General features: G+C 41.2%; 2 protein-coding genes and 2 long non-coding RNA genes across 7 annotated transcripts; 1 reads left to right on the forward strand and 3 right to left on the reverse strand.

Moving 5' to 3' along the window:
* Positions 1–18: 18 nt before the first annotated feature.
* Positions 19–15,720, forward strand: LOC141911991 (uncharacterized). 4 transcript variants are annotated; one of them, XM_074803135.1, is made up of 15 exons: positions 28–120; positions 3,504–3,648; positions 5,115–5,180; positions 5,802–6,197; positions 6,690–6,833; positions 7,309–7,383; positions 8,034–8,261; positions 8,620–8,913; positions 9,401–9,553; positions 10,144–10,429; positions 10,933–11,054; positions 12,140–12,316; positions 13,064–13,184; positions 13,278–13,583; positions 13,917–15,720. In XM_074803135.1, exons 3-15 carry the CDS (start codon positions 5,160–5,162, stop codon positions 13,961–13,963), a joined length of 2,370 nt encoding a protein of 789 aa, XP_074659236.1. In that variant the 5' UTR covers positions 28–120; positions 3,504–3,648; positions 5,115–5,159; the 3' UTR covers positions 13,964–15,720. The 4 variants fall into 4 exon arrangements, with proteins under 4 accessions (XP_074659234.1, XP_074659236.1, XP_074659235.1 ...); XM_074803134.1 differs by lacking the exon at positions 28–120 and adding an exon at positions 2,892–3,335; XM_074803133.1 differs by lacking the exon at positions 3,504–3,648 and having other exon boundaries at positions 19–120.
* Positions 15,721–17,616: 1,896 nt separating this feature from the next.
* Positions 17,617–18,568, reverse strand: LOC141912312 (uncharacterized). Its single transcript, XR_012620141.1, has 3 exons — positions 18,526–18,568; positions 18,105–18,179; positions 17,617–17,674 (listed from the first exon to the last, which is right to left on the reverse strand). It is a non-coding gene; the product is annotated as an uncharacterized LOC141912312 (long non-coding RNA).
* A 1,310-nt stretch (positions 18,569–19,878) lies between these two features.
* LOC141912313 (uncharacterized) lies at positions 19,879–20,705 on the reverse strand. The gene is made up of 3 exons (XR_012620142.1): positions 20,643–20,705; positions 20,375–20,476; positions 19,879–19,983 (listed from the first exon to the last, which is right to left on the reverse strand). It is a non-coding gene; the product is annotated as an uncharacterized LOC141912313 (long non-coding RNA).
* Positions 20,706–21,236: 531 nt separating this feature from the next.
* Positions 21,237–22,643, reverse strand: LOC141912220 (retinoid-inducible serine carboxypeptidase-like). Its single transcript, XM_074803439.1, has 4 exons — positions 22,595–22,643; positions 22,047–22,186; positions 21,872–21,958; positions 21,237–21,419 (listed from the first exon to the last, which is right to left on the reverse strand). The coding sequence occupies exons 1-4, from the start codon at positions 22,641–22,643 to the stop codon at positions 21,237–21,239; spliced, it is 459 nt and encodes a 152-aa protein (XP_074659540.1).
* Positions 22,644–22,725: the final 82 nt, after the last annotated feature.

Below are 22,725 nucleotides of genomic sequence, written 5' to 3' on the forward strand. Positions count from 1 at the left end.
ATATGAGCCGACAGCTACAGAATGCTGGTATCGGTCCGGGCTGAAAACTTCGTGAATAAAACTAAACGCGAATATTTTACTTATCGGAAGAAACTTACCGGTGACAGACATCACAGATATGTGAGTACTTAATTACTTAATTGTTTAAATCAAAAATCTAGAAATGACAATTGTTAATATTGAAGATTAAAGCGTTTTATTTTAGTTTGTTGTTTGTAATTTATTAGTAGGTCTGTCCTCCTTTCAGCTCCCCCGCACACACCCACACATAACTAACAACACTGAAGTCCTATCATGTCGGCTTGCCCGCCGGGTCTAATGTCAAAACTCTACCCCGGTATCCTTGTCAGAGGGGCGGATTTAGGGTCAGGACTTAAGAATAGTATTGGAAGGAATTTTGAGCGTGCATTCCAGGACCAGGGGGATCCTCCTAGCCAACGAATGGCCAAGCAAAGGGGGGGGGCACTTATAAATTCTAGACCATATCAGGCAATGGCTTATATGCTCTGGAACTGTCCATGTTTCTATGGATCCAGTAAAATACCAACATCTAAGTTTTAGCCATAGTGTCCGACAGTGTTGTGGTGTCCCCCCTAAAAAAAAAAAAACTTGAAAAGGAAGGGCAATCCTCAGATCCTCCTTGGCAAGCTTCCAAAGTCTGTAACCCTTAAAACGGGTAGGCCTACTACTTCATAAAACAAGGAAGATCAATCTCGATGGCAGCGGGCAGGCGCGGATCTAGGGGGGTCTTACAGGTCTTCCGGAAAACCCTCAAAATTCTCAAGTGCCCTCAAAAGATTTTGCTCGCAAAACAATTTCATGACTCAAAATGCAGGAAATGGCTTCAAATCAGTGCAGGAATTTTAAATTTTCTTGAAGGCCTCAGATCCCCCCGGAAGGGCTTTGCGCTGAAGCAGTGTTGGCCTCCCGCGCTGCGCTGGTGGTTATCAGTGCCCTTTTCTTTTTTAGGTATGCCCCTAGAATTCTGAGAAGACCCTCGGATTTACCCCTAGACCCGCCCCTGGTTGGGTCAGGGGTTTAGACTCCTGAAAATATGAGCTGCGTACATCGTATTGTGCTGGGTGTATAAATCTGATTCAGATTAGAATATTGGGCTCATTGTCAACCGGCTAGATTTTAGAAAGAAAAATGTTTACAAAACAAAATAGCGGATTTTAAAAACCGTCCTGAAAATGATTGTTGAACCCGCATTATGAAAAATAGGTCAGATACTTTTGAATGGGTGTTTTTGAAAAGGTCTAAATGCTGATATTAGTTTTGGTGGCGTGTTTCAATATCGATTCAATCCCTCCATTAAAACGAAACCAGGAAATAATTTAAACTGCGCATTAGAAATTAAAACTGACCTGTGAATTTATCTAACAGTACTAGGCCTATATATTTTTTTGGTAAGATGGTCTTTGCTAAGATGGTAAATGCTGTGTACCAAAATTTTCTTGGACTGGTCTTAAGTTAGTTTGGGTGTAAAACGAAAATGAGCTTAGACTGGTCTTAAGTTGTTAGATGTACTGTCAAGGTCATGCGAGGAGTGTCTGTCTGTACTACACAGTGCAGACAGTCATGTGATGATAATATTTATATCGCGTGTGATCCAAATCACTCAAGCCAATCACAGTCATTTACAGTCTTTACAGTTTTACAAAGTTCAGGAATTTTTCGTAGTATTTCATGGTAAATAATGGAAAGACAAAAATAGCGTTGACTCGCATGTAGGCCTATATCAGGATCATAGTAAACAACATAGAGAGAAATGAGAACAAACCCGTTTCCCCTCCCCTCCCACTCTCCCTCTCTTTCCTCTCTCCCTCTCTTTCCTCTCTCCCTCTCTTTCCTCTCCCCCTCTCTCCCCCACTCTCCCTCTCTCCCTGATTGAAGTATGACTATAAAGCTAAAATTGAGGTTATTCTCAAGGAAATCAAGGAATTCTGATATAAAGTCAGGAATTTGAATTATTGGTGTCTTGTTGTCGAGTGCCACAAGGAAGCTCTTGATGAGAAACAGATCCCTCTGAGCATCTTAATATAGTTTAATCAGAGATTTTATGGTCAAGGGTCGACATTCTAAGGAATTTTGGATTTCCTGATTAAGAAACCTGTTTATTAGTAGTTGTGTTGTCGTAATTCTATATGAATTCCTGTGCTATAGAATAAAGTTTCTTTTTCTAAAGAATGTAAGTGGTTTTTTTTTTCATTCGATGTTGTACGAACCACAAACCAGATTGTTTTGTGGTTTGGTGGTTAACCCCAAAACCATACGTAACTGTGAGTTGGATGTAGTTTTAAAAAGGTCTCATTTCAAACAAAATCATTTCAGTTAAATGGTAGTCTATAGTGGTTAGAGCTGAATGGCTGACTCGGTCAATTATTAAGACAGGATATGATGGTTCATGCATTCATTATTTCAAGTTCATTTTCAATTAAAAATGTCTCAGGTGAAGCACTGAACACATGTGAAGTGTGGACGATCAGTTTCTGAAAGTGTGCTGATAAAATGTCTAATGTCTGGTGTTTGTAGTTCATTTTCAATTAGAAATGTCTCAGGCGAAGTACTGAACACATGTGAACAATCAGTTTTTGAAAGTGTGCTGATAAAATGTCTAATGTCTGGTGTTTGTAGTTCATTTTCAATTAGAAATGTCTCAGGTGAAACACTGAACACATGTGAAGTGTGGACGATCAGTTTCTGAAAGTGTGCTGATAAAATGTCTAATGTCTGGTGTTTGTAGTTCATTTTCAATTAGAAATGTCTCAGGTGAAACACTGAACACATGTGAAGTGTGGACGATCAGTTTCTGAAAGTGTGCTGATAAAATGTCTAATGTCTGGTGTTTGTAGTTCATTTTCAATTAAAAATGTCTCAGGTGAAGCACTGAACACATGTGAAGCGTGGACGATCAGTTTTTGAAAGTGTGCTGATAAAATGTCCGTGGTTTTGGTAGCATAGTTATTATTTGTCTGATATAGCAACCAATTGTTGATTAAACGGTGTTTTGATAAACTGTTATTGTCGCAGATTTGAACGTATAAAATTGATAAATATAGCAAACACGCGTATTACAGTAGATAGAATTCCGATGCGATTGATAATGACCTAAATGACCTACATTCGATCGACAAGCCGTAGACTCAAGGTTGTACCGTGTATAGAGAGATGCTAGTTCGAATACTCGCCACCAGGTTTTACTCTACTTCCAGGCGTAGTGATATGATTAGCCTCGGTTGCAATTGTCAATTGAAACACGCTTGTTGATTACTGTTTAATTACTCGCTGACTAATTGTGGATTATCAACGTAGTTGTTGTTGATTTAATTCAGGTTAGTGAATTTTAATTCATTAATTCGACGATCTGAATCGAACTGGAAAAAACTCGAGTCGCGTTTGTGATTTGCGATGTCGGAATGGGTTCGTGTGCAATTTTTTACCACTAATGGTTGAAATTTTAATGGAGAAACATTGAGGTTTTGAGCTCATTTTCATTCTAGGAACCAATCTAACGACATAAGCTCATTTCTAGAATTGGTCTGATTTCTTAAAATCAGCGTAAGCTCACTTGGGATGTAAAAAGCTAATGTAACCATAGAACTCAATTCAAACCAACTTTTTAAGAGTGACAAATCTGAAACCATCGTAAGTTCAATAGCCAATCTAACAACTTTAAACCATTTTAAAGCTCATTTTGGTTCTAGAGCCAATCTAACAACTTAAGACCAGTCTAAGCTCATTTTAGTTCTTTAACCAATGAAACAACTTAAGACCAGTCTATGCTCATTTTGGTTCTATAACCAATCTAACAACTTAAGACCAGTGTAAGCTCATTTTGGTTCTATAACCAATCTAACAACTTAAGACCAGTCTAAGTTCATTTTAGTTCTATAACCAATCTAACAACTTAAGACCAGTCTAAGCTCATTTTAGTTCTATAACCAATCTAACAACTTAAGACCAGTCTAAGCTCATTTTAGTTCTATAACCAATGAAACAACTTGAGACCAGTGTAAGCTCATTTTGGTTTTATAACCAATCTAACAACTTAAGACCAGTCTATGCTCATTTTGGTTCTGTATCCAATCTAACAACTTAAGACCAGTCTAAGCTCATTTTGGTTCTATAACCAATTCTAACAATTTAAGACCAGTCTAAGCTCATATTTGGTTTTATAACCAATCTAACAACTTATGACCAGTATAAGCTCATTTTAGTTTTATAACCAATCTAACAACTTAAGACCAGTCTAAGCTCATTTTAGTTTTATAACCTATCTAACAACTTGAGACCAGTCTAAGCTCATTTTAGTTTTATAACCTATCTAACAACTTGAGACCAGTCTAAGCTCATTTTAGTTTTATAACCTATCTAACAACTTGAGACCAGTCTAAGCTCATTTTAGTTTTATAACCTATCTAACAACTTGAGACCAGTCTAAGCTCATTTTGGTTCTATAACCAATCTAACAACTTAAGACCAGTCTAAGTTCATTTTAGTTCTATAACCAATCTAACAACTTAAGACCAGTCTAAGTTCATTTTAGTTCTATAACCAATCTAACAACTTAAGACCAGTCTAAGCTCATTTTAGTTCTATAACCAATCTAACAACTTAAGACCAGTCTAAGCTCATTTTAGTTCTATAACCAATGAAACAACTTGAGACCAGTGTAAGCTCATTTTGGTTTTATAACCAATCTAACAACTTAAGACCAGTCTATGCTCATTTTGGTTCTGTATCCAATCTAACAACTTAAGACCAGTCTAAGCTCATTTTGGTTCTATAACCAATTCTAACAATTTAAGACCAGTCTAAGCTCATATTTGGTTCTGCCAATCTAACAACTTAAGACCAGTCTAAGCTCATATTTGGTTCTGCCAATCTAACAACTTTAGACCAGTCTAAGCTCATTTTGGTTCTATACGCAGTCTAACAACCAGTCTTGAGAATTGAGTAACTATTAGGACTAATAACATGACTGTGTGCAACTGGTCCTCGTTTCATTTCATGTTCTCTGCTCCTAATCTTCAATTTAGATTTAGTAATTTTTGATGCAGATTCTTGACGATTTTGTCACTAGGTTTATTTGTTTTTTCCATTTTTTGCAGACACGTATCTGCTGTTAGCAGCGATCCCATTTTGATGTGTTCAAGATGACAGAAATGGAAGAAATGGTGAGTTCAATTCCGTCTGATAACGAGGAGAGTTTCTTCAATTATCTGCTCGCTCATTTATGGTCTCGGGGCTGAGTCCTTAGCATTATGGTCGTATTGTTTGAATTTGGAAAATCTTAGGAATAAATGATTTTGTTTTGATGCGGCCATGCTTCAAGGGTGAAACTAGGAGCGTTTGAAAGTCGTCAGTGTTCGGTCACAGTTAGCATCGATGTGAATATTCTTCAGACTGAGTTCATCGTAGATGATTAAAATCAGTTGCGTTTAAAAACACGAGAAAGTTATAAACGCAGTATTATCGGTTCAATTGTCGGTTCAAAATCGATCGTACTTTGTTTTCACAGGATCCAATAGGGGTGGCTCCAAGAATATCCGAATCGAGTCATTCCGAGCTGCGTGCAGTTTCCCTTTCCCTAATGGGTGGCTCCCAAGAATTCCGAAATCAATGACATCACCTCCATTCCTATGTCGAGTTAGTGGTTCCGAATCATTACGTATTATCCAAGCGACCCGCTTCAGAATATCCGACCTGTGGTATTCGAAACCGTCGTTACTTTGTCGGACGGCTCCGGTGGAGTTCAGTTCTGGTGTCATTGCTTTTTTTTCGTTCGTATTTTACAGATGGTCGATGACGGGCAGACCAGAGTCGAACAACAACCGCACCACCAAAAGAGACCGCGCCCGCCGAACACTGGTGGCAGCGGCTCGGATATCATCATGATGAAGAGAGCGAAATGCGGCGGCAGTTCGGAAGAATGCGAACCGGAGATCCCCACCGACGAAGCGTTCCAGCCGATCCAGCCGACGGAAATCGACGACGCGGCGCCGATAACGACGACTAAACGCCGGCCGTGGTTCCGGCAGACGGAACGCGGCGCCTCGCTACACGAGTTGCCGGTCGAACCGGATGTACGCCTCGCACTGCATGGTTCGAAACTCCAGAAGCTCCTCAGAGAACGCGAATTACCCGTGTGTTGTCCCAGCGACGGAGAAGATGAAAACTTGAGTACATCTCAGGTAAAAAATAAATCAATAATTTATTTGAGAAAATGCTAGCAATACTCAGTAGATCCTCACTTGCCACCGGTGGAATCCTCTATTGCCGCAGTAGTTGATACCCTACAGTGCACTTGCGACACCTGCTGGATCTTCACTTGCCACAAGTGGAATCCTCTATTGCCGCATTAGTTGATATCCTACTGCGCACTAGCGACACCTGGTGGATCCACTACTGCCAGAAGTAGAATCCTCTATTGCCCAGTAGTTGATGCCCTACAGCACACTAGCGACACCTGGTGGATCCTCACTTGCCACAAGTGGAATCCTCAATTGCTGCAGTTGTTGATGTCCTACTGCACACTAGCGACACCTGGTGGACCCTCACTTGCCACAAGTGGAATCCTCAATTGCTGCAGTTGTTTATGTCCTACTGCACACTCGCGACACCTGGTTTATACTCACTTGCTGTAGTAGCGTAGTAAATGATTGTATCGTATCTATTGTGTGTAGGATGCAAACGTATTTGGAGCGCGTGTCGATGGTACACGACCGAAACGACCCCGTCGAAATGCAAAAACCGACGGAAAGAAGTTTGAAGGAGATGACGATGATGACGACGACGATAAAAAGCGTCCACCAGATAAACTACCGGAGGTGAGTAAGAAATATATCAATTTCCACGATTCCATGAATCGCCCTATAATGCCATCAAAATACCCGATGGTGATCCGATCTACAGGCTCTTCTAGGAAACAAGATGGCTGCTTTCGTGAATCCCTCTATGACATCATCGGAATACCCGCTGATGATTTGTCCTATAGAAAGAAACAACTCGCTGAATGCTGTCGACATGAACACCACTCTTCGGCGGCCATTGTTTCTGAAGTGCCAATGAGAGCGCAGGGCAACTTGATGATGATGTCATAGGGGGATTTGTGGAAGCTGCCTTAATTTCCGGAAGTGTCTGTAGATCGAAAGGCAAATAGTCGGTTGAGCATTTATTACATCATAAAAAAAGATGCGCGAGTGACATCACGCCCCCTATGATGTCATAGGGAGATTTGTGGTCGTCTTTCCTGAACGGTGCCGTTGCCAAAATCAATGTTGATTCGATGTTTTATATTTGCAGCCCGATGATTTCGTCAGTCAGCAATGTCCCACGCCACATGGTAGCATACCTGATGGGTTCAATCAGGTAGTGAAGGTAAATTCCGATTAAGATTTTTCAGTTTAACCTTTTCAGTGCTGGCTAATTAATACCCTATAGTGCTGAAGATAATTTGAAAATTCTGAAAAATTCCACCCTAGTGTGTTGAATAACGCAAATACCACTATAGTTCGTCTACACCGGGGTAGGGTGTATCGTTAGTTACTAGTATTTTACTATGTTTGATAGGTGCTGCCATTTTTCAAGAGAGATAATTACTAATTACATCAATACACCGTAGTGCGGTGTACTAGCAAAATCCATCACTGATTCATACACCGCACTGCGGTGTAGACGCACTGAAAGGGTTAACGGATGATTTTGAAAAATTCAACCCCAGCGCGTTGAATAATGTGCATACACCACTATAATGCGTCTACACCGCAGTGTGATATTTCAGTATGTTTGGTGCTGCCATTTTTCGAAGAAGATAAAAAGTAATTACCAGTACATCAATAAACCGTGATGCGATGTACTAGCAAAGTCCATCACCGATTTATACGCCGCACTGCGGTGTAGACGCACTGAAACAATCAAGAAAAATGTGCGGAACTGTTCTTCAATGACTGCAAAAATGGACGGACTTTTGCCTCGGTCCTAACTGCTACAAATGCCTATCTATTTCAAAAATGTTTTTCCGTTTTCAGCGCGGAGAGTTTACCGGCCAGCACGTGATTGAGGCCATGAAGTGCATGAACTTCATGGCCGTGAAATCTGGGTGCGTTTTGTGCGATGACTTGCACGCGTTGATGCGATACTGCTCTGTCGATCGTTTGCCGATGGCATTGGACTACGATATGACGTGGAACAAGATTTGGGAGTACTTGGTCATCAAGCATTCGTCAGCCGATGGTCATCAGGTGAATTGTTGTCTGGTGAGTTGTTGTAGGCCTATGTTCCAGGGTGTCTACGACTACTTGATTCCTTAAAGACTCCTAAAGGGATAATCCTATGAAAGCTGCTGTGAAATCCTTTGAATTTGAGCAGTTATTGCAGTAATTGTTACTATTTTATAATCAGAAATACTGATTTGATTTGTTTGATGCATGTGGAAATATATAACATATAATTGAGGGTCTTACTGTTGATAACTGATTAAATTGAACATTTTCTTTCATATTTGTCTGAATAACATCTTACTGGAAAAATTTTTATTCGTTACTAAGTGCTTGGCAGCCGTGAAAAACTTATTTTTTCGTCCAACCAAATCGTTGAATTGACTTTAACTTTCAGACATGTCGTCTGCCGGACGTTGTCTTTCTGCTCAGAAATAATAGCGTTTATGCACGCCACGTTGAAGACAACAGCGGCGATGACCAAGGCGCGGCGTTACCTCCGGCGATGGTCGTCGATCGTCGGACAGCTGTTCGGCAACTGGCGCCGCGTCTGCCCGGTGGGTATTTCTACAGCGACGATCCTGACGACGTGATTAAAATCGTCGATGAAATCTTGAGGCGACAAAATTTGTGCAACGATAACGACGCCGCCACTGGTCAAATCGGGGTCGTTTCCAGCGGGCTGAGATCGGTAAGTTACAGTAAAACCTGTGTAAGTTACAGTAGAACCTCTGTATTGAACTGTCGGAGGTGTTCACTATAGGGGCGGTCAGGCCATGATGTGACACAAGGCGACACCTAGTATCCTCTGTTGAAACCACAACTACAAATAGCGCTAAACACTGAATGGGTCTAGATTATGACTAAGGCGGGCGTAGGTCGGCCTTACGACGGCTTGCGACTCACTGCGACCGCCAGCGACGATTACCTTGCGACTGGCAGCGACGCCAGTCGCAATGAGTCGCACATGTTCTACATTCTGCGACGCGACCGTCGCAACCGACCTGCGTGCTGTTGCGACTGGCAGCAACTAGTCACACACAGTCGCTGACAACCGCGTCGCAACAGACTTGCGCGGCAACTTGTGATGCAACGCCGACCTACGTCCGGCTTAATATATAACGAAATTCTGCACATGTTCTCGATACACATAAAATGGCCACAATTGGTTTTTGTAGCAAATACTGATTGAAAATGGAAGCCGCTTAGAAGGTTTTCAGTTCGTGGCGACGCGAGTCCTCGGTTCCGGGTCGTTTGGTCAGGTTTGTGAAATCCAAGATTTCAACCACAACGAACAACGATTCAGCCGTCTGCCGTACTGTCAGAAAAATGTACGTAAATTTCTCAAAATCATTTATTTCTAAATGATTACGATTGAGATTATTGTTGTTAGGTTTTGAATGAATTTGAAAGGAAATCCGGCATCGAGCCAGCTGTGTTTCCACCCGGAGGATCCTTACTTACCGCAAGTGGAATCCTCTATTGCCGCAGTTGTTGGTGTCCTCCTGCACACTAGCGACACCTGGTGGATCCTCACTTACCACAAGTAGAATCCTCTAATGCTGTAGAAGTTTATGTCCTATTACACACTAGCGACACCTGGTGGATCCACACTTACCACAAGTGGAATCCTCTATTGCCGCAGTTGTTGGTGTCCTACTGCACACTAGCGACACCTGGTGGATCCTCACTTGCCACAAGTGGAATCCTCTATTGCCGCAGTTGTTGGTGTCCTACTGCACACTAGCAACACCTGGTGGATCATCACTTGCCACAAATTGAATCCTCTATTGCCGCAGTAGCTGATGTCCTACTGCACACTTGATCCTCGCTTGCCACAAGTGAAAACTCAACTGTCAGGTTCGCGTGTATATTATTCAAATGAATTCGCATTTGATTCTATTTTCTTCCTATTTTCTAGATTGCAATACAAAAGTTCTTCCCGGACGAAGTTCGGATGGTGTTCCATTTGGCGCACGACAATCTGGTGCCGATTTACGGCGTCGGTTTGGATTGCGGCACGGTTCACGTGTTGATGGAGTGCGTACAGGGTACGAACTTGATCAAATACGTGGAAATGTTGTCCAAATGTTCGGGCAGGCGATATTCAGGACTCGGGCAATATTACGTAATCCTGTTTGCAAAACAATTGGTATCCGTGCTAGCCTACCTGGAAGAGAAAAAAATTATTCACAACGACATCAAAGGTAATGTCATTGAAATGGGACACGCTCATCAGAAACTAATCATAATTTTACTGAATGGTTGAAGTCATAGAGAATGAGACGCTCTCTTCGGTAACTAATCATAATTTTACTGAATGGTTGAAGTAATTGAAAATAAGAAGGTCGTCATTATTAACTAATCATAATTTTGCTGAATCGTCGAAGTCATAGAGAATGAGACGCTCTCTTCGGTAACTAATCATAATTTTACTGAATGGTTGAAGTAATTGAAAATAAGAAGGTCGTCATTAGTAACTAATCATAATTTTGCTGAATCGTCGAAGTTATTGAGAATGAGATGGTCGTCCATGAGTAACTAATCATAATTCTACTGGATCATAGAAATATTGCCATGAAAGATGTCATTAGTAACTAATCATAATTTTACTGAACTGTTAAAAGTGATTGAGAATGAGAATAAGGAATCACATCATTATCATTATCATTAAAGTCGTTTTGAGTTTTGGTGTTTCGCTGTTTTTCAGGTTTGAACATCCTGATATCGCCCCATCGCAAGCAAGTGAAACTCGCTGACTTTGGTTTGGCTGAGACCTCTCCGGCTAAACGCAAGTTTCGTGGGACCAATGATTATTTGGCCCCAGAAAAGGTAATGTGGATGGACACAACAGGTTATCTTATCCAGCTTTATTATCCGACATTATCAGCGCAGCTTGTGGATCCTCACTTGCCACAAGTGGAATCCTCTGTTGTCGCAGTAGTTGATACCCTACTGAACACTAGCGACACCTGGTGGATCCTCACTTGCCACAAGTGGAATCCTCTGTTGTCGCAGTAGTTGGTTCAATCAAGGGATGACATGTTAGGCCACTTGGGACTTAAGTCCCAGCGGGCTGTTGCGTTCACTTTTCGTCCGTCCGTCCGTCCGTAGACGGAATCCAGTTATTTTGGGAAGTTTTGAAGACACTTCAAGGTAATGTCTTGATATTTGGTTCATACATGTATCTACCCTAGACACATCTTCAGCCCAAAAACTGGCCCTGTCAGATTCAAGATGGCCGACTGGCAGCCATTGTTGTTCGCCAAAATCAACACTTTTTACACATTTTGGAAGTTTTCGAGGGAAATTTTGAAGACACTTATAGACAGTGTTATCCTTCATTGCTCGAACATTAGTTATTTTATATGGTCACTAGGGGGCGTTGAATAGTAGAATAACTTATTTCGTATTTCCTTATTATATTGGTACCTAGGCATATTTTGTTACCACGATCAATTGCAAAGTGGTAGCTCATGACATGTTCTATAATAAGGTATCAGGAGTAAAATGTTTATGATAAGGAGTATGCCTATAATGAAATTGTATATATTATTAATGCTTAAACGCTGGGGTATATGTACTGAGGCCATCTCAAAATATGGTCTGTTCGCCGTAACCCGACCGACCCGACTTCAAAGGTACCGAGTGAAAACTTTTTTTTGGGGATTAATTAAAACAGATTTTATTTTTGATATCGTTTCCTTATAGGCCTAAAAAAGGTGATAAATTTGTTTTTTTGCCCTAAAATTTTGCAGAAAATATTTCTACCTACCAACCGACTCATCCTGAAAACTTGAGTCGGTGTTACGGCAAACAGACGATTATTTTCGGGATGGACCGACATTTAATTTTTGATAGTGATGTAAATTTTGGAAAGTCCATTAGAATTTCGTTCGTCGTATTTCTCATTCCAGTTCGATACGTGCGGTTGCTACGACACGAAGGTCGACGTGTTCGGTCTCGGTTTAACGATGGTTATGGCGGTCACCGGCTACCCGCGACCGTACTTCTACTTTTATCGCGAGCACCGCGACGCTCAGATGAACGCGTTTACAATCCCATCTCATTGCACGTCTGGCGAGAATCTGTCGGTAAGTCGGAATCTGTATACATCATGTTGTCGAAATTTTAGATGCGTTTTACGAAATTTCATCATGTTATTGATAGAGGTATCAATCTTCAGCTCTGACTTCGCATTCCTCTTGAATAAATAAATTCAACACTTTTGTCACTACTACATGTATTCTTTCAATTTGTGATCGTCCACACTTCAGTACTTAACCTTTTTTCATTGAAAATGTACTATTAACTCCAGACATTTAGACATTTTATCAGCACACTTTCAAAAACTGATCGTCCACATTTCACATGTGTTCAGAACTTCACCTGAGACATTTTTGATTGAAAATGAACTACAAACACCAGACATTAGACATTTTAGGCCGAGACATTTGTAATAGAAAATGAACTACAAACACCAGACAAACTGATCGTCCACACTTCACACGTGTTCAGTACTTCATCAGAGACATCTTTAATTGAAAATGAACTACAAACATCAGACATTAGACATTTTATCAGCTCACTTTCAAAAACTGATCGTCCACACTTCTGATTTGTTCAGTGCTTCACCTGAGACATTTGTAATAGAAAATGAACTACAAACAACAGACATTACATAATTTATCAGCACACTTTCCAAAACTGATCGTCCACATTTCACACTGCAATAGCAATTAACAGAAGTGGGCGGTTCCCGGCTACAGTTTGATTGACACGGGTGTAGTTCTTCACCCGTCGTATCTTAGACAATTCATCAACGTTGAATTAAATTTCAGGACATCAAGGATCGCGGACTAGTCCCGGAATTGGTCGATTTCTTCAAACAATGTTTAAGCCATGTTGAAGATCGCAAATTTGCTTCTCAGCTTCGGGAACATGTCGTTTTCCAACTTCTGGGTAAGCGGACTATATTAAAAGCGGGTGGCTCCGAGAATATGCGAATCGTCAGGACATTCACGAATATTTTTCTGGTTTTTTACGTAATTGCAGATTTGTCGCCAAACGACGAACGGTTTCGAGTCGGAGATGACTACGAGCCGCCGGCGCTGTCGGAAGGATCGTCGTCTTCGTTGTCTGATCCAGTCTCGTCGGGCAACGCCCCCTGGGGCCCCAGAAAGATCTTGCGTGAATTGGAACAGCAACAAGAGGTGGACGTGGAAATGGACGCAGGTCATCAGGCGTCACCCCTGGATCACTTGTCGGTTAATACAGTGAATTTTAGCGGTGTGACTCAGCCGAGCAGCTCCACCCGGGTCGCCGTGCCGTCTGTCCTGCGCGACATGGTCGAGGAGATGGGTAAGCAATCGCTGAATCTTTCACAAAGCAATAATTATTGCCTATATCGAAAATCTATTCAATTTACGAACCTGACATTTCAGAATGATTCCGCACATTTTCTGCGAGATTTATTTGGTAATAGATAAATCTCTGCAGATGGGTAGAAGCATTCCATCGCAAATTTCAGTATAACTGAATATTTTACCGAATAAACCCGTCATAAACCCGTGCAGGGGAGGATGTGTCTACTAGGGGCAGGGGTTTGTACCGTGACGTCACCAGGTTCAAATCCCTGCTGAGGGAGGATGTTTAAAGACTTCTCGTTGAAATTGATGAACTCTTTTTTTGCAGAGTTTGACGTCGATACCGAACTCGGCGAAGATCCGTTACTCGGATAGCGAAGCGAGCAGACGGATTCCCCGAATGAAAACGCGCCAGACAAAGTTTGAACAATTCTTCAGTCCGACTGAAAACTTTGAAAAAGATGAAATCGGTATTAGAGGCTGTTTGAGGTACTAATCCTCCATCTATGAGTAAAAATTGGAACTAAATTGAGGCAGACAAGCCTATCGGCTACACGCCAGCGGTTTTGGTAAACACATATATCTGCGACATAAATACACGTCACGCATGGCGCCAGAATGTCATTATTTGCGATGTAAATATACGCCACAAGTGGTTATGATGAGGTTAATATAATGTTAACGTAACTTATTACAGAGGCCGATTTGAAAAGACCACGCAGTTCGATTCTGATTTCACCAATAGGTGGCTCCGTTTGAGCAAAATCTTATGAGCGAGGACGTACAGCCGAACTCGTTTAACCCTTTCAGTGCGTCTACACCGCAGTGCGGTGTACGAATCAGTGATGGATTTTGCTAGTACACCGCACTGCGGTGTATTGATTTAATCAGTAATTAGTAATTATCTCTCTTGAAAGATGGAAGCACCTGTCAAACATAGTGAACTATTAGTAACTAACGATACACCGCGCTGCGGTGTAGACGCAATAAAGTGGTCAGCCCGTTATTCAACACACTAGGGTGGAATTTTTCAGAATTTTCCAATTATCTTCAGCACTATTGGGTATTAATTAGCCAGCACTGAAAGGGTTAAGCTGTTATCGGATTTGCGTTTTTCCGGAGTCTCGTTATTTTCGTCCCAAATTTTGAAATCGATTCAATCGTTCTCGGCATCAGTCGTCATTTGGATCTACCGGCGCCGACCGGTTTCAAAAATACGGCGCGGTATTCGCGGCGTCGAGTCGACGCGTGGTCTTTTCAAGTTTCGCGGATTTTTGTGATTCACGCGACCCCCGCCCGGCGGTCGGTCGTCGTGAATTTCATCGCCGCGTCGGAGTTTCCGCGTTCTTCTCCGGGCCCGAATTTCGAAACAAAAAGAACGAAGAGTTTAGGCGAGGAAATTAATTGTTTTCAATATTTTACGCTAGATAAAGGTTTGGAAGGCGTCTCTAAGTCAGAGGGGGGCGGGATATCATTATATACAGGACATTAACTGTCTCAGCTCGATACCGGTGTCTATTATCCACAGCATTTGCACTTAGTGATCTAAACCGGGGGGGGGGGTCTTATGAGGTGTCTAAAAAACTCGAAAAAAAATTGATTTGCCTATTAGTTGAAAGACGTTTATGCTGTGGTGCATTATTTCGTTGAATAGAGTATTATTTCCTATTTTCTGTATTATTTGCTGTAAACAATTTAGTGCGTCCTTCAGCGCTTGACCCGCACCAGTTTGAAATACTGATTTGATTTGTTCGATGCATGTGGAAATTTGTAATTTTAGGCCTACGTTACTCCGAGGGTCTTACTGTTGGTTACTGATTTATTACAACATTATCTCTCGTATTTCAATGAAATTTTACTGAAAAAAATTCAATTTGTTACCGATAGCGCTTTTTCCGCCGTTGAAAACTGTTGTAATGAGGATTTTTTTAAATTTTCTGTCCTCTGGCGAAGATACGGACTCAAGACGTTGTAATTTGAGACCAGGGAATTCGTTCTCCTGCTGCTTTATCTTGTCTTGATCCTGAACTACGCCCAAGGTCACTCGATTGCTTATAGAATGTCGAGTCTAAATGCCGTAAAAATGCTTTGAATATTATGTATACGCTTATGCGAAATTAAAAAAGGTTGATTTATGAGATTCAGTATTGTGCCTTTTTTCTTTTCTTCATGATTTTCGATCAAAAGCTGTTCGTATCCTGATGATTTTAGCCACGATTGATGTAAAAAGAAGTCTCCGGTGACCGAGGGCAGACCCGCCTGGCCGAGACGCACCGACGTCTACAGCACCAAACCGTATTTTCCAATCGGGTTGAAGGTGTAGATTTTCATTTGCCCTTCGAAATTTCACCTACAGTATTTTTTCGGCACACGCGCTGAAAAGAAGCTCGACACGAATGCACAAACTGCGCTAGGGTAGGTGGGGGTTCGGTCGGAAAAAGGCGTGCCAGGATCCAAGAAACCGCAGCAAGTTCTACGTCGCTCGGTGTTTTTGGAACTTCTTGAGTTTTATGTACCGATAGGAACGTATAGCTTACGTATAGCCGACGTGCGTGCGTGCGTGCGTGCGTGCGTGTGTGCGTAAATCTTTGTAGTTCTTATGTATTGTATGAATAAAATAAAGTAACTAGATTTGGAGAGAGTTATTAGGAATTGAATCCCGATGTCTGATTGTTTTGTAAAGGAAGGATTGTCGTCTGCGTTTTAGGTAACTGGAATCATACAAATATCTGTACGGATATTTTCATAGCAATATAAATGCATTTATGAAGCGTTTATGAACAGTATCAGAGCTGTATCGGGAATCTATCCCCAAAGCCGGAAACCTTCACATCCACCAACCTGACGGTATGGTTTCTAGCCCGACTGTATAATGCGTAACAGGAGAGATATCGTTAAAAGGGATAACAGTTGGTGGTTTCCTAGCCTTAGTTTGATCATAGACTCTAAACTTTTTTAGAGTCCATGGTTTGGTGAATTTCGCCGGTGAGATTCAGATACCGGTGTACCAGTCCCGAGTTCCACGGTTTTCATCGGGGGCTAGACTGACTAGACTGAAGGCTCAAAGTATTTTACATTTTTAAATTTTGACCCTTAACTACTATTTGTATACATTGTAAGTAAGTAGCCTTGTTATGTTTTTATTCGTCTTTCATCACAATAGTGGCGCGTTTAGATGAAGATTCTACGAATCGCTGAAAATCTTTCTCAAAATACGGTTGAACACTCTCGGTTTGTCTCTGGGTGTCTGAAAGAGAAATATACTGACGATTCGTAGATACTCGTGGCGTACTACTCAGTGGCGGATCTAGGGGGATGCGCAGGGCGCCCCCCCCCCAATTTCTACAGCACTATCACCTTGGAATTTTCGCCCCCAGACTGGGGTGAAATTTGTGAGCATATTTCATGACATATTTCAACCAGGAAAGTGCTCAGAATGCATATTTATGATATCATGTAATTTTTCAGACTTTTCTGTGGGAGCAAACCCAGACCTGCCCCTGACCCTGAAGTTAGTAGTGCGCACCCCCTTTTCCGAAAAGCTAGATCCTCTTGGAAACAACTTTTTACCCGCTGACTTATATACCCAACGGTCGTCTTCAGGGACGGATTCTGGAACGTCACCCCTCGTGAGGCAATCCCCCAAAAAACTAAAATGCCCTCTTCTTGAAAAAATGTAGAATGATTTATTAACTTAACCCAATCCGATGAGTATTTGGGCGAGGGTCGAAAGCCTACCCTTACACCATTATTTCATCTAACTGGTAGAAAATGGTTTATACCCTGAATCGGGATTGATTCCTATAATGTGCTTTCCTTTGAAAAAGTGTCCCTTATTGTTTGAGTATTCAAAACGAATTACAACCCCCCCCCCCCCGCTGGTCAAGAGCATAAAAAGTCAAATTTAAAAAAAAGGACTTACGTAATGGCCAGCACCCAGGATCCAGAAGCGTTGTAAGTTCATGTATTTTTTCTGATAAGCCAGGGGTGTAGAATCACTGGCAGACGTCTTCATGGGATCTCTCGATAATGCCTTGAACCCCTCAATGTGGTTCCAGCCTAGCGTATCTAACCACAGGTCCGTCGCTGAAAAACAAATACATAATACGTGAACAGTCACCAGGGGGCGTTGCGATATGTTGCACTGTCCCGTTACAATTTTGCTTTTTGCATTTCAATTTTCTTTAGATATCCAGCCTCCTCCGGCAGGGATCCGAATTGTCACATTATACGTAGCAAAATTTGGTTAGAATCAAATGAATATATTCTGTATTCTATGATATTCGGGTTCCCCAGAAAAATGGATCTTATATCTTCATAGCATGATTTGTAATTGTAAATAATGTACTTCTTGACGTCCGCCGTTTCATTTCCCTTCCGAAATCCGTAACCTCGAAGGTCACCAGGGGGCGTTGTTGAATTAACAGTTACTATCGCAAATAAATCGATCGTTAAAATGACATCGGTTTTTTTCATATATCATATGTTCTTACAAGGAGATTTGTCGCATACTTACCGACATTGTTCACTATCAAATCAAACTGCCCTCCATATATAACGACCTTCACATTACGATTCAGCATAGCAGCAACTATAAGAAGTAGGTCAAAATAAATCAATTTCAAGTATCAATATTTTGGGAAATGCCCCTATAACATTTACTGAATGGCAATTTTACTGGATCGTCAGTGAAAAGTCACCGAAAACTAGAAGCTCCTCATCAGCAATTAATCATAGTTTTGCTGAATCGCCTTGAGGACTGAGTCGCGTCATCACCAGTGGTATCGTAAACTTATAGCTAAGCATGATTTAACTGAATCGTCGAATTGATGGAGAACGAGAGGGTCGTGATTATGTGAACTCGGACTTTGGACATCCGTTGGACACCTAGCTGTCAGGGGGAGGAGGGGGGTATGATGTAGATTATGATAGGCTACCTTCAGTAGTAACCGGGCGTAGCACGTCGTTCCAAATAGCTTTGCTTGCCGTCGAATTCTCATCTGCAGAACGAAAATATTCAAACGATTAATAATGACAATAATAATGATAAAATTGCAATAATAATATATGATCAATTAAGTACTAGCAATGTTTTTTAATTGGCAAACTAGGTCATGTTAACAAATACGTGACCTAAATTTGACCTCAAGATATAGGGCACTGGTTACCCGGATGTTCAGCAAACTTTGGATACCGAACATTTTCTGGTAGCTCTTACTACTAGCTTCATGATAGATATTAGTTTTACGGGTCTCCCGCATTACAAACGCATTTGAATTGATTTTGAAATTAACGTCAATACGAAGGAAAATCGATATTCCATGTAGAATTCATAATCGATAGAGATAGTCCCAACGAAAGGGTTGAAAGACATACAATGTTACAAAAGGAAAACATGGAACCTGACGGAATTAGTAGATTGAGGAGAAAGGGGCCTGATCAGAACCAGACTGTACGATCATCAGGACGTTCAGGCTCTTGAAAAATTAAGTTTTATGATAAGTAGTATCATCGACGATTATATAATCTTTTGATTTCATTCTTGGTGCGAAGAGTCGATTTAGTTTGAAACATTCCACGGAATACACTATGGGATATTTTTTTAATATACTCACGAATCCAATCGGCCGAGTCCGGAATTTCGGGGATGTACGTCCTGAAGCGATCTTCACTGTTCATTAACGTCTTTAAAACCGCCAGGCCGTCTAGAATACAGGATTTCAAAAATGCAAACGATGAAATAGAGTTTCCATCACCGCGACAACACCACGGAATCCATTTCTGGAGTAACGCTATTATGATAGCACTTTAAACGTAACTTACAAGACGCATGGAAACACGGAGACTTAAGGTCTTTTTTAATTCTAAAGGAAAATTTAGTTCTCCCTCGTGTTTCCGTCATAACTTTTCAATAAAAAAGAAAAAATTTATATGGCCGTCTTGATTTTCAATCCGGTATCTTGTGAAAGTTTTGTTTATCTCAGTTTCCAAGATATGCAAAATGTTTTTTTTTTGGTGTTTTTTCTCCAATCATTTGCATAAAATTCACCACAATTTTGACTCGTTTTTTCAATTTTTTTTTCAGCGGCCTTCCGCGGTTTAATTTGCAAAATACTCATGCATTCGAAATCTTGTAAACTTCTTCAAAATTTAGCTACGCTTTTGGACTTGTCGCGACCGTGCAATCTGATCCGGGTTAGTTTATTACCCGTTCTCTGAGACCATGTGTCTACGTTGTAATAGTCAACTTTTTTATCGGTTTCATTTCCTAAATAATCGAATATTGTGTTCACAGCTTTTATCGCCTCGTCATTGTTATTCGGCTTTTCGTATTCGGTTTTAAACAATTGGTATTTAGTGTTGTAACCGTCTTTCTGGTGGGCAGTGAATAAACTCTGAAATTAAAAAGTCGAATTTGACCTAAACACTTGCAAAACTGGGTTCAAAGTCGAATTGAACCCTCACAACAGTAGAACCGAACAGCTGTGGAACTAGATCAAAAGTCATATTAAACCCACATAACTGTGGAACTGGATTCAGAGTCAAATTAAACCCACACAACTGTGGAACTGGATAAAAAGTCAAATTAATCCCACGCAACTGTGGAACTGGATCAAAAGTCAAATTAAACCCACACATCTGTGGAACTGGATTCAGAGTCAAATTAAATCCACACAACTGTGGAACTGGATCCAGAGTCAAATTAAACCCACACAACTGTGGAACTGGATTCAGAGTCAAATCAAACCCGACACAACCGTGGAACTGGATCACAAATTTACTTACAAACGCATAAGCGAAGTCCCCGTATGTTTTCATGGTTTTCGGTATGTCGATAGCGCCTCCCCCTAAAACAACTTTCTCCAAATCGTAGTTAAAATTCGCCGTCTACAATCGAAAAGTCATACATATTCCATGTATCAATATGTACGTAGGCCTGCGCAAATCCTTGAATAACAAACAAGCCCATTCTACGGACGTTCATAGAAATTCAATGGATTCTATAATGTTCATAAATGTTTCTTGTTTTTATAGTTTATTTACAGAAACTCACGTGGAGTTTCTTCTCCAACAAAACGGCAACTTTTCCACCAAACGATTCTCCGAATATGTACGTTTTCATCCTCTGTAAGATAAGCCTAGGAATGTAACACTAAATGTGGCAAGTGAGGGCCCACCAGTTGTCGCTAGTGTGCAGTAAGCCATAAGCTACTGTGACAATCGGAGCAAGTGGAGGATCCACCAGGTGTCACTGGTTTGCAGTAGGACATCAGGTCGATTTCATATTTTATTCATTATCCCTTGACGTGCATCCCTCTTGTTGAGGAGATGAGTGAAAATAGATTTTGTTTTAAAGAAAAAAGTTTCCAGGCCATTAAGGATCCACTCGTGGCAAGTGATCCCCGTCCAGGTGTCGCTGGTGTGCAGTAGGATTCAACTACAGCGGCAATAGAGGATTTCACCTGTGGCAAGTGAAGATCCACCAGGTGTCGCTAGGGTGCAGTAGGATACAACTTCAGCGGCAACAGAGGGTTCCTCTATTGTGGTAAGCGAAAATAAATTTCTAAGATGAACATTGCAAATAGAATTATTTTGGAACTTTGACCGTAAGACCGACTATTAGTACCGCTATCTAGTGATAGATAAGCTAAAGTTGCAGAAAACCCATTCTTACCCGCCATGCTGGATAGGTCGTGTAGAGATGAACGATTAGGGTGTACAGGTCATTAACCGTAGTACTAACAGTAGTGGCTAGCTTATTTTTGTTGTCTACGTAACTGAACCCTGTGCCAACTGGACTGTCGAAAATCAGTATGTTCGCGTGCTGCTCCTACGAGTCAAACGAGTTAATGAATACGCATCCAACATATAATAAACATCATTATATAGAAAAACTATTTGAGAACGAGTATTATATAATCATGATCTACAGATGAATTCCAGCTTGACATACTGACAATTTCAGTATTCAACGCCCCTGGTGATGAAACATAGTAATCGTAGAAAGTACGGAGTTCACATTTCGATAGGGCCAATTGGTCTGCAGACATGTCTAAGGTCGATAAATGATATACAAGCAATATTGATACACCTCAAAGGGACGGCATGTTGAAGATTAAAAGTATCATTTGAAAATGAAGATACTACTCCGAAGAAGGCGCCAAAAGGTAGCTCGATGCTTGAGTACCCTTATTAACTTGTGGCCCAAATTATCATTTAGTAAGACCCGTTTAGGATTTCAGTTTGTTTCAATAAATATTTTTCAAGGCTTTTTACTCTTACCCAATAATTCACCCTGGTTTCCATCTTTTCGTTGTACTTTCCGAATTCGAAAAAATACCCAATTTCGCCTGATTCGGCCGGTCCTCCCTGACATTGCGTAGAATTACAAAATTAAGATTGGTAAGTAGAGTTATTCCCGAATAACGGTTTCGTGAATTGAAAATTTAAGGCTGACCTGTATCCAAATGACGAGCGGTTTAGTTGTGTAGTCGGAGGCGTCGGCTTTATGGAACCACCAAAACATGTGCGCCCCTGACCGCACCTCTTTGTAACCATGCCACGTGTTGTCGAACGGGTTTGGCAAAACCACATTAACTGTAATTTGGAAAAACTAAAAATGTAGGTTTCTTCAATCAATACAGCCTGGCCCGTTTACCCCTCTCAAGCTCGAACCCTGAAACCTTTCATTCTGGAGCCTCTTCGTTTGAGCCAAATTAAACCCCTCACAGTTTGAGCCGCGTACGCCTGGACAATGTAGCCCTCACAAGCCTGGAACATTCCAGTCCAATCTCCAGCCTAAACTATGTAGGCCTACCCCTCGCACATGAGTTATTGGATTCCATATGCACAATTTTCCGGATAGGTCCACGAATACCCACCCGTCTCCGAATATCGAAATCATTAACGAAAATAAACATTTTCATGTTGCCGTCACCTCTATGATTAGCCCTACCTATTTCGGACCCTTTTAATTTCCCCTACTGACGAAGAAGGCACCCTTACCGATAGCAGACGCCACGAGTAGAGCTGATGATGGAATTGTTCCGCGCATTTTCGCGGAGAGATGCCGACAGCGGTTCGACTCCGTTGAATATCAGTTGGATTTTGAAGCATTCTCTATTGACTAAGCGCAG

The sequence above is a fragment of the Tubulanus polymorphus genome, chromosome 10 (assembly GCF_964204645.1).
Source record: "Tubulanus polymorphus chromosome 10, tnTubPoly1.2, whole genome shotgun sequence".
NCBI lineage: Eukaryota > Metazoa > Nemertea > Palaeonemertea > Tubulaniformes > Tubulanidae > Tubulanus > Tubulanus polymorphus.

Coding starts and splice junctions, on each gene's coding strand:
- LOC141911991 (XM_074803133.1), top strand. CDS start 5,160: ATGACAGAAATGGAAGAAATG. Junction 7,384..8,033: donor GGTTCAATCAGGTAGTGAAG/GTAAATTCCGAT, acceptor TTCCGTTTTCAG/CGCGGAGAGTTTACCGGCCA. Junction 12,317..13,063: donor CGTCTGGCGAGAATCTGTCG/GTAAGTCGGAAT, acceptor ATTAAATTTCAG/GACATCAAGGATCGCGGACT.
- LOC141912220 (XM_074803439.1), bottom strand. CDS start 22,643: ATGCGCGGAACAATTCCATCATCAGCTCTACTCGTGGCGTCTGCTATC. Junction 22,187..22,594: donor ACTCGTGGCGTCTGCTATCG/GTAAGGGTGCCT, acceptor TCCAAATTACAG/TTAATGTGGTTTTGCCAAAC. Junction 21,420..21,871: donor AAACCAGGGTGAATTATTGG/GTAAGAGTAAAA, acceptor TTTGACTCGTAG/GAGCAGCACGCGAACATACT.